The sequence below is a fragment of the Poecilia latipinna genome, unplaced genomic scaffold (genome assembly GCF_001443285.1).
Source record: "Poecilia latipinna isolate Pla-1442-1.1 unplaced genomic scaffold, P_latipinna-1.0 Scaffold1684, whole genome shotgun sequence".
Taxonomy (NCBI): Eukaryota; Metazoa; Chordata; class Actinopteri; order Cyprinodontiformes; family Poeciliidae; genus Poecilia; species Poecilia latipinna.
In genome coordinates this window covers 115,828-138,313 of record NW_015114300.1, presented here as the reverse complement: position 1 = coordinate 138,313, position 22,486 = coordinate 115,828, and the positions used below count along the sequence as shown (strand labels likewise).

The 22,486-nt window shown below is 40.2% G+C and overlaps 1 protein-coding gene across 1 annotated transcript; it reads right to left on the bottom strand.

The window, feature by feature from the left end:
* Positions 1–1,027: 1,027 nt before the first annotated feature.
* cgna (cingulin a) lies at positions 1,028–22,486 on the bottom strand. The gene is made up of 20 exons (XM_015060076.1): positions 22,286–22,486; positions 12,704–13,604; positions 12,495–12,592; positions 12,341–12,410; positions 12,133–12,228; positions 10,639–10,760; positions 10,343–10,454; positions 10,039–10,251; positions 9,122–9,270; positions 8,286–8,406; positions 7,293–7,505; positions 6,970–7,191; positions 6,635–6,883; positions 6,353–6,523; positions 5,808–5,969; positions 5,516–5,689; positions 5,207–5,325; positions 4,907–5,015; positions 4,664–4,827; positions 1,028–3,851 (listed from the first exon to the last, which is right to left on the bottom strand). The coding sequence occupies exons 2-20, from the start codon at positions 13,601–13,603 to the stop codon at positions 3,710–3,712; spliced, it is 3,606 nt and encodes a 1,201-aa protein (XP_014915562.1). The 5' UTR covers position 13,604; positions 22,286–22,486; the 3' UTR covers positions 1,028–3,709.

The window sequence follows — 22,486 nt, the reverse complement described above, 5'->3', positions numbered from 1 at the left end:
ACTGGCTGTGAGAAAAGGGCCTCTGCCTAAAATCATATTTATACCCTATGGAAGTCATTAATAATAATAATAATAATAATAATAATAAAATGTGTGTATACTCTTAACCATCTTCAAAATTTAAAGTGGTTATGATTACTGAAATGCATCAGTATTAAATTTAACAGGTTTGGCTTGAGAATGTCTAGTTTCAATCTCACTTCCCCGAAACGTCTGAGTTTTTAAAACATTTGTTTCTTTTTTTTTTGTTCAGTAAATGATGGCACTAACTTCCAGTAAGTTATTGTAGGAGAACTGCTGATGTTCTGAATAAAACTCAAACCGTGTAATTTGGGTTTAAAACTCATTACATTTGTTTTTGTTCTTTTACAATCTGCATCCGCGTGAAGACATGGTTATGTTCACATGGTAATTTCTGAATAAATATCCATTTTAAAACTCTTCTATAAAAGGATAATCACCTCTATTAACTAAACATTAAATGGGGCCGATAACTGAACTCTCTCACTCCCTTATGTATAGGATCTAGGTTTATTGCTCATTGAGACTCTGTGAATTTGAATCTTTTTGACAAATGAATGTTCTTCTTTGCAGCCCAACAGTCATTTAAGGCCATGAACGTCGTGCTGTCAAAACACAAACATGATCTGTTTCGTGTCCTCTGCAGACAGCAGATCTCTTTCCAGTGTCGGCATGCTTCACTTTAATCCCCTAAAAGCTTAACATTTCCTTTTTGTTTTTATCATATGATAAGTTGCTGCAGTGTTTGTTGGCTTTTGCACAAAGCGATGTGACAAACCGTTTCTTCTGAAGTAGTCCTGACACGTCCTTTGTTGACACTCTGGCTATAATCTTTTCCGCAGAAGTCATCCATCTTCCTGAGAAATTTGCTGAAACATGACGGTAAACTTTTCAAAGGTCACTCGTATCATAGCTGGCAGCGAGTTATTGTTTGAAGTAATAAAAAAAAAAAAAAAAGGTCTAAATGTGTGTGTGTGTGTGCCCTGAAACAAAAGAGAGCATGTTAATTTAACATATTTATTGTAGCTAAATTAACAGAAAACTAAAATGTTCAGTAAGTAAATTACAGTACAAACCAGAATTGTTTCATTCTTTTGCACAGAACAAATCATTCAATACCATCTTCCACATGAACCGAAAATGCAAATATAAACATTACGCTTTATCTGAAGCCAATCACTTAGTGTAAACAAAATAAAAAAAAAAACAATACATAAACATTTAATTTTTTTTTTCATAATTGAAAGGCATTGTAATAAATTGACAGTAAATACAAGTTTCACTGCCTTAATACAAAGAAATGCATAGTAATTAGGCCATCTTTAGAAATACCTGGCAGAAGAATGTTTTGGCCTTTATTTTCTATTGCAAGAGAGAAAAAAATACTTTAATTAGATTTGAATCCAATGAAAGTCGTTTCCAACAGTGCATCACTTTGAGCTGCAAACCGTCTCAAGGACAGCAAGCAAAGATGCACCAGGTTGGTTTAACCTAAATGACTGCAGGGCAATTCTTACACATTTACACAATTATAAAACAGTACAATATAACACCAGGCAGTATTTTTTTTTTTTTGTTTAGTCACAAAATTCTGGTAGGGATTAGATTATCAAGATTGTGTGCAGATTAAGATGGAAATGTGGAGTAAATTCTTATTCCTAACCATCCTAAAAATAGGCATTTTTTTTTACTGAAAAACATTTATACAAACAATGTTACTTGTCTCAGTGAACAAACTGCAGCAGCTCATTCAAATGTGATTTTATAAATTCATTATATCCGATTAGGTTAATAGGAAAGAAGTGTACATAAACTCCTCTGCTGTGGAATAGTGCGTCACAATCACAAGTATTACTAACAAATCCCTTCAAAGTAAAACGATGATAGACTCTTTGACTGGTACCACCTCGTTTATGATGCCGAGTCAACTACTAGTGAAGAAAAGCTGAGAAAACAAAAAAGGCAAGGTGCGGTTACAGGCATCAGCAAACTCAGGTTTTACAAAAAAAATTACAATTTTACAACGGCAACAATTTCCGATCGTGCCGTTCCTGTGGTGTAAAGCCTCTAATGCGTGCAGCTGGTCAGCTGGCTGAAGGAAGGTCGGCTTTCTTTCACTTACAAAGAACATTTGTTTGGCTTTATTAAAATATTTCTAAAGAGGAAGTGGAAACTGATGGACAGTCCACAGGCACGGCTGTTATGGAGGCAGTTTAAAACCCTTTTTACAAGTGCCATCTTTGTAAAGCAGCTGACTGACTGGCCAGCTCATAAAGGTGTGTTATAATCAGTCTCTTTATAAAGAGCAGAACAGCAAAAAAAAAAAAAAAAAAAGTGATAAAGACTCAAATTTCTGGGGTTTTTTTGGCCCAGAGTTTTATGACATTGTGGACATTTGAGACAAATCATGAAACAAAAACCTTCAAAGTGTGTTACAGGCCCACTTCACTGCCTTTTTAGGCATCTTAACTACAATAAATCCACTTGTAAAAAAGGACTGAAGTATGCTACATTAAATGGAGATGGTCTAAACACAATGCAAGTGAGCTTTGGCCCCTTTATTCTGCTTGTAAAAAAAAAATAAAAAGTAGATTATCACTTTGTTTTGAGACCCAGTTTAAAAAATAAAAGTCCAGCTCAATCTGATCCTAAAAAGTTGCTTTTTATGGATCCTGAAGGCATTCAATCAGACTCTCAGACAAAACTGCAAACCCAAAATGTGATGTGAAAAATCAAAGACGGAGGACGTAATGCAAATTTGGATCAATGAAAAATCAATTAACTTGACCTTTAGAAAATAGAAAAAGGATTAAAGTCTGGAAAACTAAGCATTCTTTTACACTCAAAAAACACATGAAAACTATTAATTTAATGGGTCTTTATTCCATACATTCTGTTCAAGTTTTTTTTTTTTTTATCAAACTCAAAATAATAAACTAATAATCAACATTAGTAAGACATTTGGTCATTTTCTGCTTTATTATATTATATTTTTCTGTTCAAATAATATGTTATGGTTTTTCTTGAGGTGATCACAGCACAGGAATCTCATACCTTCATCATGGATAACGATCTCTGCAGTTGCAGAAAGCTGCGAAGCTTCTGACGAACAATCTCTACGGTCTGACGGTTTCCCTCTTTTTCCAATATAAACTATAAAAGCTTGCGGCCGTTTGATCCACTGCTGCTGTGGTTACGTCTATATAATTTAGCCAGGTTTGATCTGAAGACATCTGCATGGGAAACTTTTACAGAAGATAACTTTTTAGTGGTAGTAAAGAAAGAAAGAAAGAAAGAAAAAAGAAAAGAAAACAGAGCTGAGCTTCTCAAAGTGAAGCAGCTCTGAAATGATCCGACATATTGAATTTGTTCCAAAAGTTGCAGTAGAGTCTGCTTAGGCAGTACTTTGTGTTGGGTCACGTATTGTCTGCATGAGACGGAGGGGGAAGGCTCCTTTAAATGGTGGGGATGTGATGTTTCCTTACATTCATGCTGGTGTGGAAAAATCAGTCCCCATGTTCAGCTCTACAATGAGTCGTTAAGCTCCTCGCCGCCCGCCCTCATTGTCTGCTGTGTTTACCGTTACCCTCTAGCCCCCCCCCCCCCCTCCCCAAGTCTACACAGGCCTCCTCTTTATTTATAGTTCTCGGCAGAACCTCTCGATCTGTTCTAACCCAGAAGTTGATCCTTAGCAGGAGCTGGTCTGGAGGTTGCTCTCGGTGAGGAACGAGGCGATGGTGGACGGGTTGTACAGGCTGTCGTCGTCGTCGTCGTCTGAGCTGAGGGCGGACGAATCCAAAGCCGGCCTCATCGATGCTTGAGTTTTCCTCCTGTCAGACACAGACAGCAATGGGTCATTTTTAAATGTTTGGGCTGCACAGTGGCGCAGTTGGTAGAGCTGTTGCCGTGCAGCAAGAAGGTTCTGGGTTCGATTCCCGGCCCCGGTCTTTCTGCATGGAGTTTGCATGTTCTCTTTGTGCATGCGTGGGTTTTCTCCGGGTACTCTGGTTTCCTCCCACAGTCCAAAAAACATGACTGTTAGGTTAATTGGTGTGTCTAAATTGCCCCTAGGTGTGTGTGTGTGTGTGCGCATGGTTGTGTGTCTGTGTTGCCCTGCGACAGACTGCCGACCTTTCCAGGATGTACCCCGCCTCTCGCCCGGAACGTTAGCTGGAGATAGGCACCAGCACCCCTCCCGACCCCACTGAGGGACAAGGGTGTTCAGAAAATGGATGGATGGCTTAAAACATTATGAAGGGCTCTTTTACTTGGTCTACATAGACAGTCAACGGCATTCTGGAGAGCAGAGCGCCCTCCACTGGCTGGTTAAAGTAACAACGTGTCACTCCGTTTTTTTTTTTTGCCAGCATGTTTGTGAAGTAATCTTGCCTGTAGTAGATGAGTAATGTACAACTTTCAGCCTATTAAAGTAAATGGAGAATTCCAGGGAGGTTGTGCAAGCCTTAGTGTGAGCGTCACAGCCGATCGATCTGCTTGGTGTCATTTTTACGAGCGGTTTTATTCGTCTTGTGATGTAAAGAGGAGGAGGAGACGCTGTTCTTCCACTAGTGACTCAGAAAAACAGTTTTGATGATCTCAGCTGCACAAAGTGTGTAACGAACCCAAAAAAAGAAAAACTCACTTGAGCTCCGTTTCCAGAGCGGTGACTCTGGCCTGCAGAGCGTCCTTCAGCTCCGTCTGCTCCTCCATGTCTCTCTGGGCTTTCCTCCGCAGAGTCTCGATCCTCTCCAGCTCTGTCTCTCCCTCGTCCACCTGCCGCTTCAGCGCCTTCACCCTCAGGGTGAGCTGCAACACACGTCAAGTCTTAAATCTGCTGCAGTGTGTTCCGGCGTGTCAAACACCGATTTCATCACCGTAATTATACCTGATCTCTCTGTTCGGTGTGCGTCTGTCTCTCCTCGTCCAGCGTCATGTTCAGCTCTTTCAGCTTCCTCTCCAGTCGACGTTGTGATGACAAAATGGTGTTCTTCTCTCTTTATTATAGAGAAAAATAAATAAATAAATAAAAGCTAACCAACTTCTCACACTTGCAATTCTCTTGGATTAGTGTCTTGCTAAAAAAAAAAAAAATATATATATATATATATATATATATATATATATATCTTGCTTTTTTTTTTTTACAGAAGAATAAGGCACGTTTTTCTCTGCATGCTGCGCTTACCTCTCCTCGGCTCGCAGGCGGTCCTCCAGCTCCTGGATCTTGTTTTCCAGCTGAGAAACTCCCGCTGACGAGCGAGACTGACCCTCCATCTCAGCCACGCGGTTCCTCAGCTCCTTCAGCTGCCGACACACAAAAATCACACGCACTTACTTCCTGCTTTCTTTCCTGCTTATTTGAATGGGGACAAGTGTTAAGTATAAACAAATACTGAACACTATAACCTTTACGACCTAACAAATGGGAAAACGTTCCAAGCCTGCTGGTTCAGTGTACTGTATTACTCTTCATTGCTAAAGCAGGTGGACATACGTGTCTCTCCATGGCGTTCTTGTCCAGCTCCAGGTCCTGTTTGGAGGATCTCTCCTGCATGAGCTCAGAGCGGAGCTGGTCGATCTGGTCTCTGCTCCTGGACACTCGGTCCGTCAGCATCTCCACGGAGCTTTTCTCCTCCTCCAGCTCCAACTCCACACGCTTCAGCTTGTCCTGGTGGACAGAAGACGACGTCAGCAAGCTCTCTACGAAACGTTGTCACCCAACACCGCATTCGTGCCCAGTTTCTGTATTATTGTTCTAGAACAGACACTAGAAGTGAGAGTCGTACCTCCAGGATGCGAATCTCGCGCGTTTTCTCATTAAGGCTGGTTTTGCTGGCCTCTACCTCTCCCTCTAGGTGGCGCAGTCTGTTGGTGAGGAGCTCCTTGTCCAGCTGGTGGTTGTCCCTCTCTTCGCACGCAAGTTGAAGCTCCTTCTTCTGTCGCAACGTCTAGTTAAACAGATAAAACGCCCATGTGTTATACTGTGTTGTCTTATGAATTAGTTACTGCATAAATTCATTTGTTTTAGAAATGCAGTTTAAAAATGACATCTCAGAGATTTATTCCAAGTGCCACACTGCTTTTTTCCTTCCACTCAACTGTCCAGTAATATTCATACCAATGATGAGCTTGACCCCTGGAACAACACCACTCTGTGCAATGAATCTTTATGACACGTTTTATTTTTTTAACTAAATTACTGAAATAGCTTAATATTTAAATGATATTCTAAATTGCACAAAGGTTACTGTATGTCAGCCATTCATCCCAAACAAAGAAAACTGGATCCTTAAAACATTTATAAGTGAAAACAATTTGAACGGCTTCATACTTCTTCCTCCAGTCGCCTTAAGCTTTGTTGGTTTCGTTCCAGCTCGGATTTTGTATCGTTTCCATGACGCTGCGCCTCCTGCACCTCCTTTCGTGTTCGCTCTCTCTGCTCCTCCAGCTGACCCTTCAGAGCCTGGATCTCTTCTTTTGAGGTCACATTCAGAGACTCATACTGAGAGAGAGAGAGAAAGGAAAGTGTGAGAAATACATATAAATGGACTGAGCTTATTGAACCATTTCCTTCTAAGAAGCGAGGATGAACTGTGAAATCAGTCTCTCTTACTTCTTTGTTGAGTTTCTCCATGGCTTTCTCCTGCTGCCGTTTGCTGTCCTCCAGCTGGGTGATTGTCTGCTTGAGCGTCTCTCTGTCCCTCTCTGTGTCCTCCAGACGCAGGCCGAGTTCACGGTGTTCCTGGCTCAGTCTGGAAGCTTTTCTCTTCCCCTCGTCCAGCTCGGATCGGAGGCTTCTGACCTCGGAGTGCAGGGCGAGCTCCGCCTCAGAGCTCTCGGTGGCGTTGCTCTGCAGCTGAGCCTGAGTACATCACAGAGCAGATCAGTTATTCTTCTATGTCTGACGGTTTCAGAGCGTCTCCGAGTGGGATAATGTTTCAGCTTCACCTCTAATCGTGAGAGTTTCTCTTTGAGCCGGGCGTTAGCCGCCTCCTGATCCTTCTGAGCGTCTTGGAGGGAGTTAATGTCCATCTGAGCTTTACTCAGACCCGTTCTTGCAGTTTCCAGGTCTTCCTCGGTTGCAGAGAGTTTTGCTTTAAGCTGGCTGGCTTCTCTTTGAGCCTCACTGAGCTTCTGCTCCAGCTCCGAGATGGTTGCTGGGCTCGGGAGCTGTTTGGAGGAGGAGGGAAAAAAAAAAAAAAGAGAATGAGATGTTTTTCAGGTGCAAACCTTAATATCTTAGTATAATTTTGCGACAAGAGTGAACTGACCTGTTTATTTTTCTCTTGTGCCTTTACACAGTCATCTTTGGCCCTCTGTAACTGGTCCTTCAGCCTGTCGATCTCATACTTTAGCTCTGCCTCCTGGTTCTGGTGAGACTTTTTCAGGGAAATGGTTTCCATGACCTTCTTGTCGTACTCAGTCCTCTGCTTCTCCAGATCTAACCTGGTCTTGTGCAGATCAGCGCTGCACCGCTGGAGCTCCTGCACACATTTAGTTTATACAATCTGATGATTACACTTCCTGTACAGGTCATTACGCTGTAGGTCAGAAGTTGACATATACCAAACACTGGCAAGAGTGTCAGATTAATTCAGTGTTTTTAATGATGCATTTTAACTGTTTTTTCTTTTTAGGGTGGAATGATAATACAACCAACAGCAAAGATTGTTTAAGAAGAAAAAATGAAGAACTTTGAATCTAATGTGGAATTAGAGTTCTCCGTTTCGCTTAGGCCCATTTTAAAATTTAAAACGCAAAAATTCACTATGAATTTACAAGAGGCATTTCTAAACTTCTGATGCTTTAAATACGGAATCTGTAAAAACAGAGACTGTAGTGATGAAAGCAAAAAAGGACGAAAGGAAAGACAAGTACAAGGGAAAGTGGGACACAAGGAAGGAAGGCAAGACACTTTTATAGAAACATCTGAAGGAAGGGAAAACAGAAGAACAAAGCGAGGGAGGAAAGACGTGAGAAAAGAACGACAAGGCAAGGAAGAAGTGATGGAGGAAGGATGAAAAGACGGGAAGAAGACAGTCAAGAAAGAAGCTATGCGAACAAGGAGACAAGAAAGGGAGAAAAGAAGGGAGGGAAAAACATATATACTCAAATCAAACAACATAATTTTCAAGTTTTCCAGACTTCATAAGGACCCTGCTTTAAAATTGGGCCTTGTTTGGACCCCATTTTATAAAATTGAAAATTTTAAACTGAAAAAGCTCTAAGAGCTCCCAGGAGTAATGCCAGTAAATGTACTGCACCTGGTTGAGAGCCTCTGACTGGCTGGAGTCTGCTGCCTGCTGCTTCACTCCGCTCATTCTCTCCTGCAGCTCCTTCAGCTCATCCTCAGATTCCTCTTTCTCCAGACGGATTTGCAGAAGCCTGAAAATTTTTCAAAAGCCACCAATCACAAAGCATCGCATCGTGTACTGCTATTTTAAGAACCGTTTAATCACCTCATCAGAAGCTGCTGGATTGAATGGGTGAAGATCATGAATTCGATTCGGTTTAGTTAATGAGCAAATAAATGCTGCAGCTTGAGTTATCGCAATCACAGAGATATATTCACAGGAACACATTATGTTTTCACTAATCACAGACTATCCACACCACTCCTGTGTTTTAATGTCTCTGCTAACATAGGAGGTCACAGATTTTAATAAATAACTTCAGGAAATAATCATAACCCCACTTGTCCTAGAATAATAATGATCTATAATTTGTATTTGGTCATCATGGACCCTGTGGTTAAAGTAAAGCATCATGAATGAATGACGCTGTGTGTGGATAGTCTTAACACAATGGTGAGAAAGCCGTTAGCACAGTTAGCCAAATCTAAACTTCCACATGTCAACACAGATGCTGTGAAATACGTGACCCTCACTGTGCTTCAGGGTTGCTGGGCGGCTCTCTGACAAAGAGAGGAAGAAGCAGTGACCAGGAAGAATGAGAGAGGGAAAAAAAAAAGAAAAAAGAAAAAAAAGAGAAACACATTAGTAGAAACGAAAGTGGGAAAAAAAGCATGGAAAATCCATGTGCAGGTGAAGAGTCCCGAGGAGAAACTTTGCGAACCATCTGAGCTCTTGGCTTGACTCACTCTTGTTTGGTGCTTCGAAGCTCGTCTCTGGTGGAGTGAAACTGCTCCATCCAGTGGTTGCTCTCGTCTCTGCAGTCCTCCAGCTGCTGCTGCAAGGTGCGGACGGACGAGTTCACGCGCAGCCGCTCGGCCTCGATCCCTGCGTGAGACTTTGGCAGAGGGCAGAAGGAGCGAGAACAGATTGAATGTGATGCTCAACATTTTTCTGTTTAAATTCAGATGCACAGCAGAATTACATACAACCAAACAAGCCACTTTTTGAGCCATATCAAATAACATCGGAAGTGACATGGGCCAATATGGTTAAGTGAGTCCTTGGCCTTAACGACAGTCGAGCTCAGTCTAGTTTAATATGTTACAACACTCGGATGCAAAACCCATAAATATAAATGTATGTCACGTCAATCACTTCTCCAGGCTCAAATTATTTGATGATTTAATGCATGTTCTAAACAAATACTTAGACCCCGGTCAGGCAGCTGTTATCGCCATCCTTCATTAACCTTAAAATCTAATAAAGTTGTTGTCAAATGGCTGCTGGCCCTAGACTATCCTTAGACGAACAGACACAGTGTGTTGTAGTAGATCACATACACGCAGAACTTCAGATTTTGTCATAAATAATAATGATAAACCAGGAAGTGAATGATTGTGAAGTGCACTGAAAATAAAGCGTGGTTTTGAAATTCTCTTACGGATGTAAATAAACAGGAAGTTTAACATTTTAACCTTTTGTATATGAACAGGACAAAATGTGGGAATCTTCCAGGTCGTGAATCCTTTTGCAAGGCGTTTGTGCGTACACACTATTATTGACCTCAAGACCCTTGTGGTCATTTAGCCAGTTTGTCGCCACTCGGGGTTACTCTGAACATTTTGGCTCCGTGTCTAAGTGGCTGCTGTCCGCTTCTGCACACCTGGGACACCTGCTCCATGCTGCTGCGCAGCTTCTCCATGTCAGCGCTGTACTGCTCTCGCAGCGCCTCGATCTCTCGGTCGTGTGATGCCACCTCTTCCTTCAGAGCGCCTTTCAGAGCGGTGAGCTCCCTCTCTCGTTGCCTGAGTGTCTCCTCCAGCTTGTGCTTCAGCTGGGAGAGCTCCATCAGCTGTGCTTGACTAGACATCAGGTCCTATGAACAGTAAAGCTACAGTGAGTACAGACAGGGGTTTTTTAGTAAATGTGTCTTTTCACAAGAATCCCCCTGAAGGACAACGTTGTACCGTCTTGCTGCCGTTTTCTCTTCGTAGCTCATCTTGAAGCTCCGCCAGGTGGTCCTCCATCTCTCTCACCCGACTTTCTGCTTTCTCTCTGTCCATGCGCAGCTGAGTCAGCCTGCAACAAAAACAAAGTCCCACATATTCTTTCAGTAGAAAAAAAACAGACCGTTTTGTATGTGGTGCAAATAAGCAACAATAACTCCTTGTTTTATTAAATTGTTTGAGTCATGACCCAACCAGTGGCATTAAGCCCTCATGTGAGTCTGAGTGTGTGTGTGTGTGTGTTTCTGTATCCTCACTCTGATTGTGTTTCGCTTAGCTCCTTCTTCTTCCGGTCAAGAAGCTCCTGGAGCTGCAGATTTTCATCCAGACACGACTCGAGCTCGGCTTTCAGAGCGGGGTCAGAATTGCTGGCCGAGTCCTGCACACAAGCAGACGCGATAAATAAATGAGAGCACTGAAACACGAGGCGTCAGGCGGTGCTGGCTGAATAAACAACTCGCTTTTACCCAATAATCAATATGCAGAAGAGCTCAAGTTATTAAGAGCTATTTGAACTTAGGATTTCTAAGCTACTTTAAACCAATGAATAATGAGTCATTACTGAAGATGGATTTTCTTTGTGAGCATTTGTGTACATCTCTGACAAAGCCTGGAGGCTTTAAGGATTAATCTGAGGATTAATCTGAAAACACCCTCCCACAGAAACCCCATTAGCCCTTCTGGTTAGATTAGTTAAACAGCTGAAGAACACTGGAAACTCTTTCCTCTTCTCAGGCAAACTAAAAATTAGGCGAACCCACTTCTCATGACCAGGCAGCTTAAAATGAGTGTTGGACTGGAAGTGAGCCATATAATTAGAGCCAAGTTGCTCTATGAATGCCAAGCCCTTGATGAGAAACTCTTTATGCAATCCAAAATGCAAAAACTACTGGAAATCCTCATAAAGTCCAGCATGCATTTATGGGAACAAAAAAAAAAAAAAAAAAAAAAAAAAAAAAAACTGGTCCAGATCTGGTCAGATGTTTACATTTATTAAATTATTTTTCAAGGAAGATGATACAAAGAGCTCAATCTGTCCCTTGTCTGACTGAAACTTTATCAACAGAGGACATGCAGCTTGTTCACGTGGGTAGCTGGAAAATTCAGTCTCGACTTAAATGTGGCTTTTTTCTAGAATTCAGTTCATGTTGATGTTAAGATGGCTTCAGCAGCGGCATTTCTTGAAATTCATAACCAATTTCCACTTGTCTGATGGTGGCATTTTAGAGTAGATGGTTGAAAGTTTGTTTGACCCTGAACTCAATTATATGTTGGACATGGGAACTTAAAAGCCAAGTTTTTGCAAGGATACCAAGCAGTTTAATAGAACTGAACCGGTTCTGTCAAGAACTGTCGTCAAACATCCTAAACAGCCTAAATAATGCCAAAAGAGGTGCAGTTTCTCTGCAACATGTTACATTTCTCCAAGTATAAATATATACATTTATATGTATGCTCTCCTGTCAGTTCACATGAGTGGTGTAAAGTAAATCATCAATAAATTCTAATAAAAAAATACCTATTGTATGTTGTAGCATAGGCCCACCCTAAATACAGAGTGTATGAAATACAGAATTAAATACGTCAAATTAACAAACAACCTAACATGACCGAAACTGTACTAAACTGAGAATATCCCAACTTTGGTCTGGTTGAAAGAAAGCAGGAAGAACCAGGACAAGTCGTACCTTGTGCCTGAAGGTCACAAGGAACCTCCGAAACCTTTTCACAGTTTTCTCTGTTCCACTTACCCTCCTTTCTTCGCGCAGGGCAGTCTGCAGTTGAGCCACCTTTGTCTCCAACTCCCTTTTTTCTCTTATCCACTCCTCCCGAGGGCTTTCCTTAGGCTGATCAGAGAAAGAGTAAAGGAGACAGAACTGTAACCGTTCTGTGCACTGAACACTAGGAGGGATAATTCCTAAAAAAAAAAAAAATAGCGTCGTTTCAGGAAGAACAAACCATTATGCTCTGAAAATTCAGAAAAATACTCCTGACTTTGTGTCTGATGACATCATCACTCTCAGAAGAACTAAGGAACGTAAAAAGGGACAAGTTAACTTCAACACTAATCAGATCAGTCTAATGTGATCTACAGGTATGCGGAGGTCTGTACCCCTGTCTCAGGATGTTGTACACAGTCCTCATCACCTGGTCCTCCTCAGAACTTATCTCGGCACTCTGAACCTGGTCCAGCAAAAGGTCAGGGGTCACCTTAAGACATAGATCAGAAAACTACTCTTGCAATGTTGCATGCTTTGTTTTGTGCATAGCTCACAGAAAAGCCTGCTGTGATGCCCGGCCAGAACACAGCTGGGTTCTTACCTGCGACTCGGTCCGATCCACGCGTCGGGGCTCCTCTGAGGTCCATTGATTGGCTGGGAGTCCAGCGACTCTGGAGCCCGGAGCCTGGCCGAGTCCCAAGCCGCCGTGAGCTGAGGATGGGGGCGAGGTGTAAGGTTTGGGGTGGAGGATAGGAGACGTAGCTCTGGGATGCTGTTGAGTAGGTGCGGGTCCTCTCTGTTGGTTTCTAGGTGCTGCACCGTCATACCTGGCAACCGGTCTGTTGACAGGGGTCTGTCTCTGATAGGGGGGAGGCACGTTTGCCTGTTGGCGAGGGTCAGGGTACGAATCATTGTTCCTAACTGATTCCAATGACCTGTTAGAGCCTGTCTGGTGAGAACGATCCCACATGGTGCTTTCTGCAACCCTTCCTCTGTCACTGGTACCCCACACCTCCTCTCTGCCTCTCCTCACTCCAATCCCTCCATCCAAATTCCCATAACTACCAGACTTCCCATCCCCAGGGGGTCTAGATAGCTGAAAATCCTCACTACTGCCGCCTCCATCCGTGTCTAGCAGTGAGCCGTGTGACTGAACCCGGCGGAGCGGTCCCAGCTGGCCTCCCGCTCCCCCAGAATAGCCCCCCTCTGCTTGAACCTCTGTCTTCTCTTTCCTCCGGGGAAGGCTGCCGTAGCCAGAGGAGTGGTCGGTCCTGAGCTGGACCCCGTACGAGTCTCCCCTCTGTCCATCCTTCAGGACCACGTACGGCTGTCCGGCGATGCCCTGCACCCTGATCGCTACGCCATATTTGGAGGTGCTCTGAGGTTTGGGCCTCAGCTGGGGGAGCCCTTCCCCAGAGTCACCGAGATCGTTGATGACACGGACCTGGGCATCGTAGTCTGCCGGGTGCCTTCTGTCCTTCTGCCAGGACCGTGCGCTCATACTACAACAAAGGAAGAAAAATCTGATTTGGTTACAAAAAACAAACACAAAAAAACTTAAGAGGCTGGAAGTGGATAAGAAATCCTCTACTGACAATAATTTAGCTTGATCGGCCCCCAAACAGGTGCTCCGTTTCATCCATTCATACTTCCAACTTTTGTTGGGTCTTCATAATGCTATTTGCTAATACAGGATGATCAGGACAATTTTAAAATTTCAATTCCAATTACTTTATCATTAATAATAGAAAAGATTATGTTACATGAACTGCTCTCAGATATCATCTCTAAATAACTGTTTACTGAAGGAATAATATAAAAAAATTCTGAATTATGTCGTTATATCTTATTTTATACAGTTCTTAAAGAGAAAATCAGCCTTCGCAGGTCAAAGTTCTACAAAAACATTAAAAAATAAAAGATATCAGAAATCTGTGACACATTTCTGATCAACGCTTCTCCAAATAAAGATATATTTTTCAACTGCTGACTGCAAAGCAGAAACATTCGCTTTGCTAAAATTATTTAAGGGCCATCTCCACCAGAGATCTTAACCTGAACTAATGATAACAAAGTGCATGTTTACTGGTGAACAATAGTGTTTTGTAAACAGTGAGGCTGATGTCACACCGTGACACCAGGCCCCAAAAAATACTGCAGACGACCTTCTACTGCAGGAAAGCACAAAAAGAGGAAACGCAAACCATACATAGACGAATGGAGGTCGTTGGGTTGAAATTCAACAGAGACAAGATTTGTCTTTAGAGGAACCATTGGCTACAGTCTATGGAAGACAATGTCTATTTTTTTAATGCAATTCCAAGTTAAAGAATCCTTGCAATTATGAAGAAGGACGTGAGGAAATCATTTTATGATTTCAGCTGGTCATTTAAAATACATAGCTTAGATAATAAAATGAAACCAGTTTTCTTCCACAGCTAAAACAGAAAGCCAGAAATGAAGCAACACAAACTTAAAGCACTTCATTTGATTTTTTTTTTTAGTTTTCTTACATAAAAACAAAATTATACAAATTATGAAAAGAGCTTGTTTGTTTTGAAGACAACATTTAAACCCAATGAGAAAAGTGATGGGATAGCAGATGTATTCAAACTGGTTTACAGCTTTTATTATCATTTAAAAAAATATATTCTAAGCATGACTCCAACCATTACAGTTTTACACCATCTTTGATTGTACAAAAAAGACTCAATGAGATTGGAAACAACTTATTTTTGTTCACAAGATCTCATATTTTTCCAAACGCACACCAATTTAGTAGTTCAGCAGACATCTGAAAAGTGAATTATTTGACTCTCAAACTGAACAGTTCAAGTTATAAATGAACTGATTCGCAAACCACAGCAATAGTTTAAGCTAAAAGGAAAAGAAAAAAAAAAAAGATTATGACAAATGCTGTAATCCACATTAGATTTCAGCTTTCTGATTTGAATGTTCCAGGGAGAAAAAAGTAACATTTTTTTTTTTTTTTTTTGCTGTTTCCATAGTTTGTGGATGAATTATACACTTTGAGAAATTCAGACAGTGTACATCAGATGATGATGATGCACATATTTTTTTCCCAGAAAGGAGAAAAAATGTGCACACACCTTAAATAAGCAGGAGGAGCATTTAGTAGGATGAATAAGCAAAAATGTTCCAAAGAAACAAAGAAGAGAGAAATGATACAAGGCTGTCCAGGAAGGTCAGACTTTTCAAAACTAAAGGAAAAAAAAACAAACAAACGGACAATTAAAGGCCGTTTTGTGTTTCGTAGCTTTTTTTCCCTTTGTTTCATAATATATTCATAGTACAAAAACTACAATTAAAAGCTGTATTGTTTGAAAATTTAATGACAGCATTATTGTGCACTCTGGAGCCTTGTAGAAGTATGAACACTTTGACAACTTGTCACATTACAATCATATATTTCAGTGCATTGAAAAACAATTTTATATGACAGATCAACACAAAGTAGCACATAACCGTGAAGGAGAAGCAGAGAGGAAGATGGTTTTCACATAAGGCCGAACATTTTAGTGAGGTTTTATGGAAGAGTGTCATGTTGAAAGAAATCCATAAGAAGTCCTGTTAACAGTTTGCCACAAGCCCAAACTATTGAAAGATGTTGCTTGAAAAATTAAACTTTGGCCAACGTGCAACACTTTGAGTGTAGGAAGACGAACAACACAGTGAAGACACCATTTTCACAGTGACACATGCTGGAGGCAGCATCATGCTGCAAAGTTGCTTTTCTTTGACAGGGATATGGAAGCTAATCAGAGTTGATGAATGGAGGTAAATACAGACCAATAATGACAAAAAAAAAAAAAAAAAACTGTTAAAAGGCTTGAGAATATTTGAGCCTGGGGTGAAGGTTCACATTCCAGCAGGACAGCAACACTAAAAGAGCCAAAGCTACAATAGAGTGGTATAAATCAAATGACATTTATGCGTTAGAATGGCCCAGTCAAAGCTTAGACCTAAATTGAATTCAAATTCTGTGGTAAAACTAGAGAACACACTGCATCCAATCTGACTGAGCTTGAGCTACATCTGATTGAGAAAAATCCCAAAATACCTCAGAATGAAACCGTTCAGGTTTAAGGAACTCTGAATCCTTATGTGTCCTAGTTTGTTAAAGTCTGTCACATAAAAATATGATAGTTTGTGGCTGTAGAGTTCAATGAGTTCTAATACTTTTTTTAAGTTACTGCAACTGGTTTAGTAAAGTAACCAATTTGACAGTGGGTAAACTATCTTTCAGAAATACGTTTGTCTTTGAGAGGCAGTGATAGACTTCTAGGCAGGTCGACTGAGCTGACGCCGTGAGCCTCCTACAGACTGTCCACCTCAACATCATACCACAAAATGGCATGATAAAGTTTTTCCTTTCACGTCGCTGCTTCCTATCTGAATACTTTCAGCTGCTCAAGAACTCCAGAGACAATTTAAGATCCCAGAACTCTCAACTACAAACATAAAACTTTATATAAAATGAACACATATTTACTTCTCCTGGTATAAAGCAGGTACGGATGAGTGGGAGAGATTTACAGACACCGACAGTTTCTGAGCTTTGACTGTCTGTGTGAACTTTGTTCCTGTTGCTTCCTATTAGTCATTAACCTGAAAGCACACACCCAGACACGACGCTCCCTTTGAGAGGAGCAACACAAAAACTTTAGGTAGTTTCTGTGGCTCATATCAGAGTGAACTCCTTTCCCAACACTGAACAGCCAGAAGGCAGACAGGTGCCATATTTGACTGGCTCAACTCAACACACTAATAATGCCTGACAATGCTTTTCAGTTCTACTCACTAAAAGTAGTGAATTAAGCATTCCAAGTATTGTCTCATAATAATGCCCTGTGCTATGTACAAGATACAAGATCCAACATTGCAAAGCTACGGCTGATAATTGCGACTACGTAACCAAAACACTCCCTCCTAACCTACCTACCACTCTCCTTCCATCGCACTTCATAACTCAGGGGCTGAGAGACAAAAAGTGGGCAGGGAAAAAGAGAGGGAGGGTGAGCTGAAAGACAAAAAACAGCCAACTTTTCTTCTCTTATCAGTGCTCCGTGCGATAAAATCCAGCCAAGTTGATACAGTGAGTGAGCAACCCTCCCTCCCATTCACACAGAGGGACCGACTGTAAAAGCAAGCATCAAAAACTTAACCCTGCTTCGCACTGAAACATCAATTCAACCTCTAAACAAAGGATATCTTGTTCAGGAGACCCTTTGGGGGTTTTCTTTAAGAAAAAAAGCCTTTTTTTTCCTTACAAAGAATGCTTTAGTCTACTTCAAGAAATTGTACAAGCTAGCCAATAGGGAGAGAGCCCTTGCTTTATGCGCAATAGCAACGAATGAAAGAGGAAGAACGTGAAGATGGCGTTTGTGCTGTCATTAAAGATGACACAAACAGGTTTCAAGGATATTAGAGTTGCATGGGAATTATCTGTAGGTGGATACAATTTTCAGGATAGTGCAGTTTGTGCAGTTTTCCCAGCCTCCAAACCGGAGGAAGCATTGTGTCAAAAGAAATATGTGAAGTCATGCATGAGGTCTGTGACCCAGTGAGACTTGCGCAGAACCCAGGCATACCTGTTTGACATCGTTTCACACACGTGTTATGTAAAAAGTAAAGAATAGCATAGGTTGACGGAAGTAGGATAGACTTACAGGAATGTGGAAAATGGTGAATGGCCTTTATTTGTGTAGCGCTTTATGAAGTTCATAGAACTCCAAAGTGCTTCATGCGACATTCAATCAATCGCACGCTGATGGTGACAAGCCATCAGCAAGTGAGGAATGTGGAGTTGGAGCTGAAGTTGTTTTATATTTGATCCATTGTGCCTTTTCCAGCAGTTTCACTTTTTATGTGTCAGAGGAAAAATGAAATCCAGTTCATGGGGATGGGGACAATGCCAGGGCAACTCATCCCATTGTCTGTCTGATGTGGGGCGGAAAACAAGGGCAGCGATTTTGAGAATGCAAAGAACTGCCCCTCTTCAGACCCTTCCCTCTCTGGTCCAATTTCAAAGTGCTGCCTTCAATATCTTCTCTATCCACAAACTCCACTGTTAAAGTTTTATTTATTTCTAAAAGAAATTTAGGAAACAACTGATCATTGCTTGCTGAATAACCATCAACCCTTCAATTCAGCTTCTTGGCTTTAAATATTATGACCAGATGACTTTTGGAGAAACACCATTAATTATTTCATAAAGCATCTAAACCAAACATGCTGGTTAGCTATGGACCAATCAACTGAGGGGTAACTGAAGTCAACTATACATTTCCTTGATCGGCTCTGACCACAAATACAACACAAAGGTTTTTTCCCCTGCTCACTGAATGCATCAAAACTGGGAAGTCAAACAATTTTTGGGTCTGTAAATGGATCCAAATGCAGCATGTTCTTTGATACACTTTGTTGTGAGAAAATAAGATTCAGATTAAGCACATACATTTTGATAAAGATAATCTTTGTTTCTTACTCTCCTTATTATAGAATCTACAGCATTTTTCCTTCTTCTGTCAATGTTTGTTACATTCATTTGTAGAAATTAATTATTTTTTATGCATTACAAACATTAGAATGAAGATTTAACATTTAAAATCTTCTTAAATCTTAAATGGGTCGTTCAGACCTGAAAGAAAGAAATAGAAATATATATTGGCCAATAAAAGGCTGGTTGATGCTTTAATATTTTCATTCAGTTTATTTTTTGGTAAGTTGAATGATTTGGTCATTCAAATTTTAAAGCAAGATCACAACAAAAGCAAACATAGTATCAAGTAAGAGAAATATAAATTTATGTCCATTCTTGCAGAGATTCCAGGTCTGTTTTGCCATTACTGAAAAACTTAACTTTAATGCAATAAGATATAAACATCATAGTCTGTTTCTATTTCCATTTATCCTCCATCACTGACCGATAACACTAAAGATCCCACGAAACACAGGTATGCGTTTTCAGGTCAGCTTGCTCAGCTCTTACAAGTCATTATCCTGCAGTTATGCTGACATGATCTCTGCCTCTGATCGCTAATTTAATTCTCAGACAGTAAATTGAATTGGAGCCACCCTGCTATTAGGAGGGAAAGGAAAAAAGAATAAGGGGAAGACTGTCAACAAGCGGAGAGACCCAGAGTGACGAATGATGCTGAGACATACAGTCAAAATATAAATCCTCTGATCCAACATTTTCATTTTTCTCTCATCAGTCTGTCATATTTTTGTACATGTTAATTGTGCCAAAGTTTTATTATGAAGGTGATATGTCGACATCCAACTCAACAATATTTGGAGCAGAAAAAAAAAAAAATCTATGAACTATCATATTTAAGTGTTAATTTGTACCATGTAAAAGGTCATAGAGACGAACGTATGCAACTGAGCCCCCACCAATTTCATTGATTATTTTTTTAATAATCAGAGTAGAGTGGGGATTACTCCTGTCTGATCAGGATTTTTTTTTTTTTGTTCCGATGCCATATCGAGTCTTTAAGGATTAGGTATTTCACCAACATCAGCCTGATGCTTCATCAAAGATAAGAAAATGAATGCCATGATAATGCTGGTCAACTGAGTAGCTTTAAAGCGCAGTAAATTAACATTCTTAATACAAACAGCTTTAAAGTTAAAAACGCCTTTTATTGTGCTGCATTCACTGGTTTTCTAAGAGCAACATATTTAATCTTAATCCAAAATTTTGTCTGGAAATCTTAAACGTATTGATCCACCACAAACTAGAATAAGAAAGCCACTACAATGTTCTGATTACAACTAAAACAGATATTAATGAACATATGTTTTGTTCTGAATGCTTATGATTTTATGTTGAGAAATTTCTTAACTTAAGATCGTGTTTGCTAAGGCTGAGAAACTGAGAAAATCCTGTGATGTCAATTATACTGGTAAATATTGCAATGGCAATATCATCTGCAATACGCCTGCTTTCTTCTTTCCTCACTTTCTGTGATTTCATCGCTCCGTTAGCAGGATTTCGAGGAACGTGCATCTCTCTACTGGGAATGAGCAAAGCAGGTCAAATACCATAAAAAGGGAAAGGCAGCCAATACAGTCTTTCATTATAACGGGTGAAAAACTACCAAAATAAAAGCTAAACCATCTCTAAGTGGTTTTCCTTTTTCTTCTGAGCGAAATATTAATGACTTGAAACGTCAACGACTGGTTAAAAGTAACAGAACTCCCTCTCTGCTCCTAGTGAACAGTTATCCACTTACTGCAGAGGGATATTCTTCTTCTCAATTACACTCTTGACATAAAACCAAACCCTTGTCCCCTCTCCAAACTAGTTTCTACTCCTCTTTCACACACACACACACACACACACACAAATGTCCATTTATTCCCCTTTTCATGTCCAAAGTAGTTCATTGGCATGACAAAGCCTGACTTCAGTGTTGCCACACAGTACACAAATGACACCGTATTAGAAGCACATAAGTATGGCCCTCTCTTCCCTCACATTCCTGACACTTGTGCCTCTGTACCAAGAGGCCGATTTGTGGGATCTTTAGATACGCTCAACAGCATCTACTGCTTGTCATGTTAGACCAGTTTGATTTGTGCCAAAGTAGGTGTGGATTAAAAAAAAAAAAATGTATCAGGATCTTGCCAGGTTCAGAAGCTTTTTCAGTGAAATGTGTGACACCAATTTGTAAGCCCTTCCCTACCTCAAAACTATAATTTGAGATTTATTGCATCCTCCTCCTTTTTCTAACCATCTAATTCAATACATTCTAAAGAAAAGCTCTTTCAGGTGGTTTTACTGTAGTATTTTTACTTTCATTTAATAAAATGGGATTAAAGCTACTTTTAAAAATGGTACACAATGAATTTTTTTGTAAAAAAAATTCATTGTAAAAAATGAATTTTTTTGTAAAAAAAATCATCAAAAACATAAACATTTTTTAAAATACTATAAAATAATAAAATCAAACATTAATCACAAAGTAGCCCAATCTGGATTTACCCATCTTGAATGTCTAAATTCAATTCAGATTTGCTTGTATAACCCGTTTTCATTTAATGACACAAAATATAAAGAAACAGCAGTCAGTACAAGTGTCAGTGGCATTTAACTGTTAAACCAATATAGAACTGTAAAGCCACTTGAATTTTGTCACAGATGTTCTTTAGGACAGAATAAAAATGAGTTGAAAACTTTTTTCCTGACAGGATTTTGATTTTCTCATTTTAAAGTGTTGTAAAAATTTGGCCAGTGTAAAACTGACTGTATGAAACTGTGTTTCAATCATGTCCTACCATTCAGTAGAACCAATATACAACAGTTTATTGAATGATATGTTGATATAATAATGATAAACTGTTACATTAATCATTGGCTAAATAAGGATGCGGTGCAGTTTCTCAGTAACTATAATATTTTATCTTTTTATTGTCATTTCAGAACATATGTAGTAGTTTAGTGTAATTAAAGGCACCTTTAAGTAATTGCAGTTTTTGCCATGTTGACCATAAAACACAGACCAGAAACACAATCTATTGTTTAAATAGGCAGAAGTGTAGCTGTGTGAACACTTTATTAAACGGCAGTATAACAAAATTACATGCAGCATCAAGAGCCAATTAATTGTTTTTACTCATTTTTTTTAGCACTGTTTATGTCACAATTGATTTGATCATTTCTAGAGTTACCACTTTCTGAAATTGTTAAGACCCCACACTTGTTGAGTTGTGACCCCCAGTGTGTTCCCGACCCTAAATGTTAGAACCGCTGCTCTAAAAGCACAGGTGTGCAGGTTTGTTCCCTCTCCGCAACCATACTCCTGTACAAATACAATGGATATTTACACTCCTTACATTTTAAAAACGAACTATTTTACAATTATACGGTTATAATCACTCTTCCAGCTTTAACTTAACCGTTTAGAGTTGGTTGTTTCACTTCACAGAGTTAATAGATATCAAAAGGCTAATTTAGTTACTTTTTTCAATAGCTAACAAGTTGAACTTGTAAATAAATAAAAACATAGCCTCATTGTAATCTACTGTATTCGTCTAAAAAAGGAACAAACTACATAAAATCCCTGCTAAAGCGTATAACTGTCGGGAAATCACACCGACTGTCTGGTTGACCCGTCTGGCGCTTCGAGAAGATCCAGTTCCAACCGAAACTTACCTTTTTTTTCTTTAAAGTCTCTCCTCTGTTTCTCTTCTTATGCTTTGTTTCGTCTCGTCGCCGGAGATTCCTTAAATATCTTCCCAGACATCCATCAAAGTCCACACAAAAGGTGTGTGGAAAAGCAACTCCTTCGCAAACGACCGCACAAACAAGTTCATTACGTTGCTGCTGGAACTGCAACCTGTTACCTTTTTTCTC

Excerpts from the sequence above, each read along its gene's own strand:
- cgna (XM_015060076.1), bottom strand. The coding sequence starts at position 13,603 with ATGAGCGCACGGTCCTGGCAGAAGGACAGAAGGCACCCGGCAGACTAC. Across the intron at positions 9,271-10,038 it reads GCATGGAGCAGGTGTCCCAG|TCTCACGCAGGGATCGAGGC; the intron begins GTGTGCAGAAGC and ends CCTCTGCCAAAG. Across the intron at positions 8,407-9,121 it reads CTTCGAAGCACCAAACAAGA|GCTTCTGCAAATCCGTCTGG; the intron begins GTGAGTCAAGCC and ends AAAAATTTTCAG.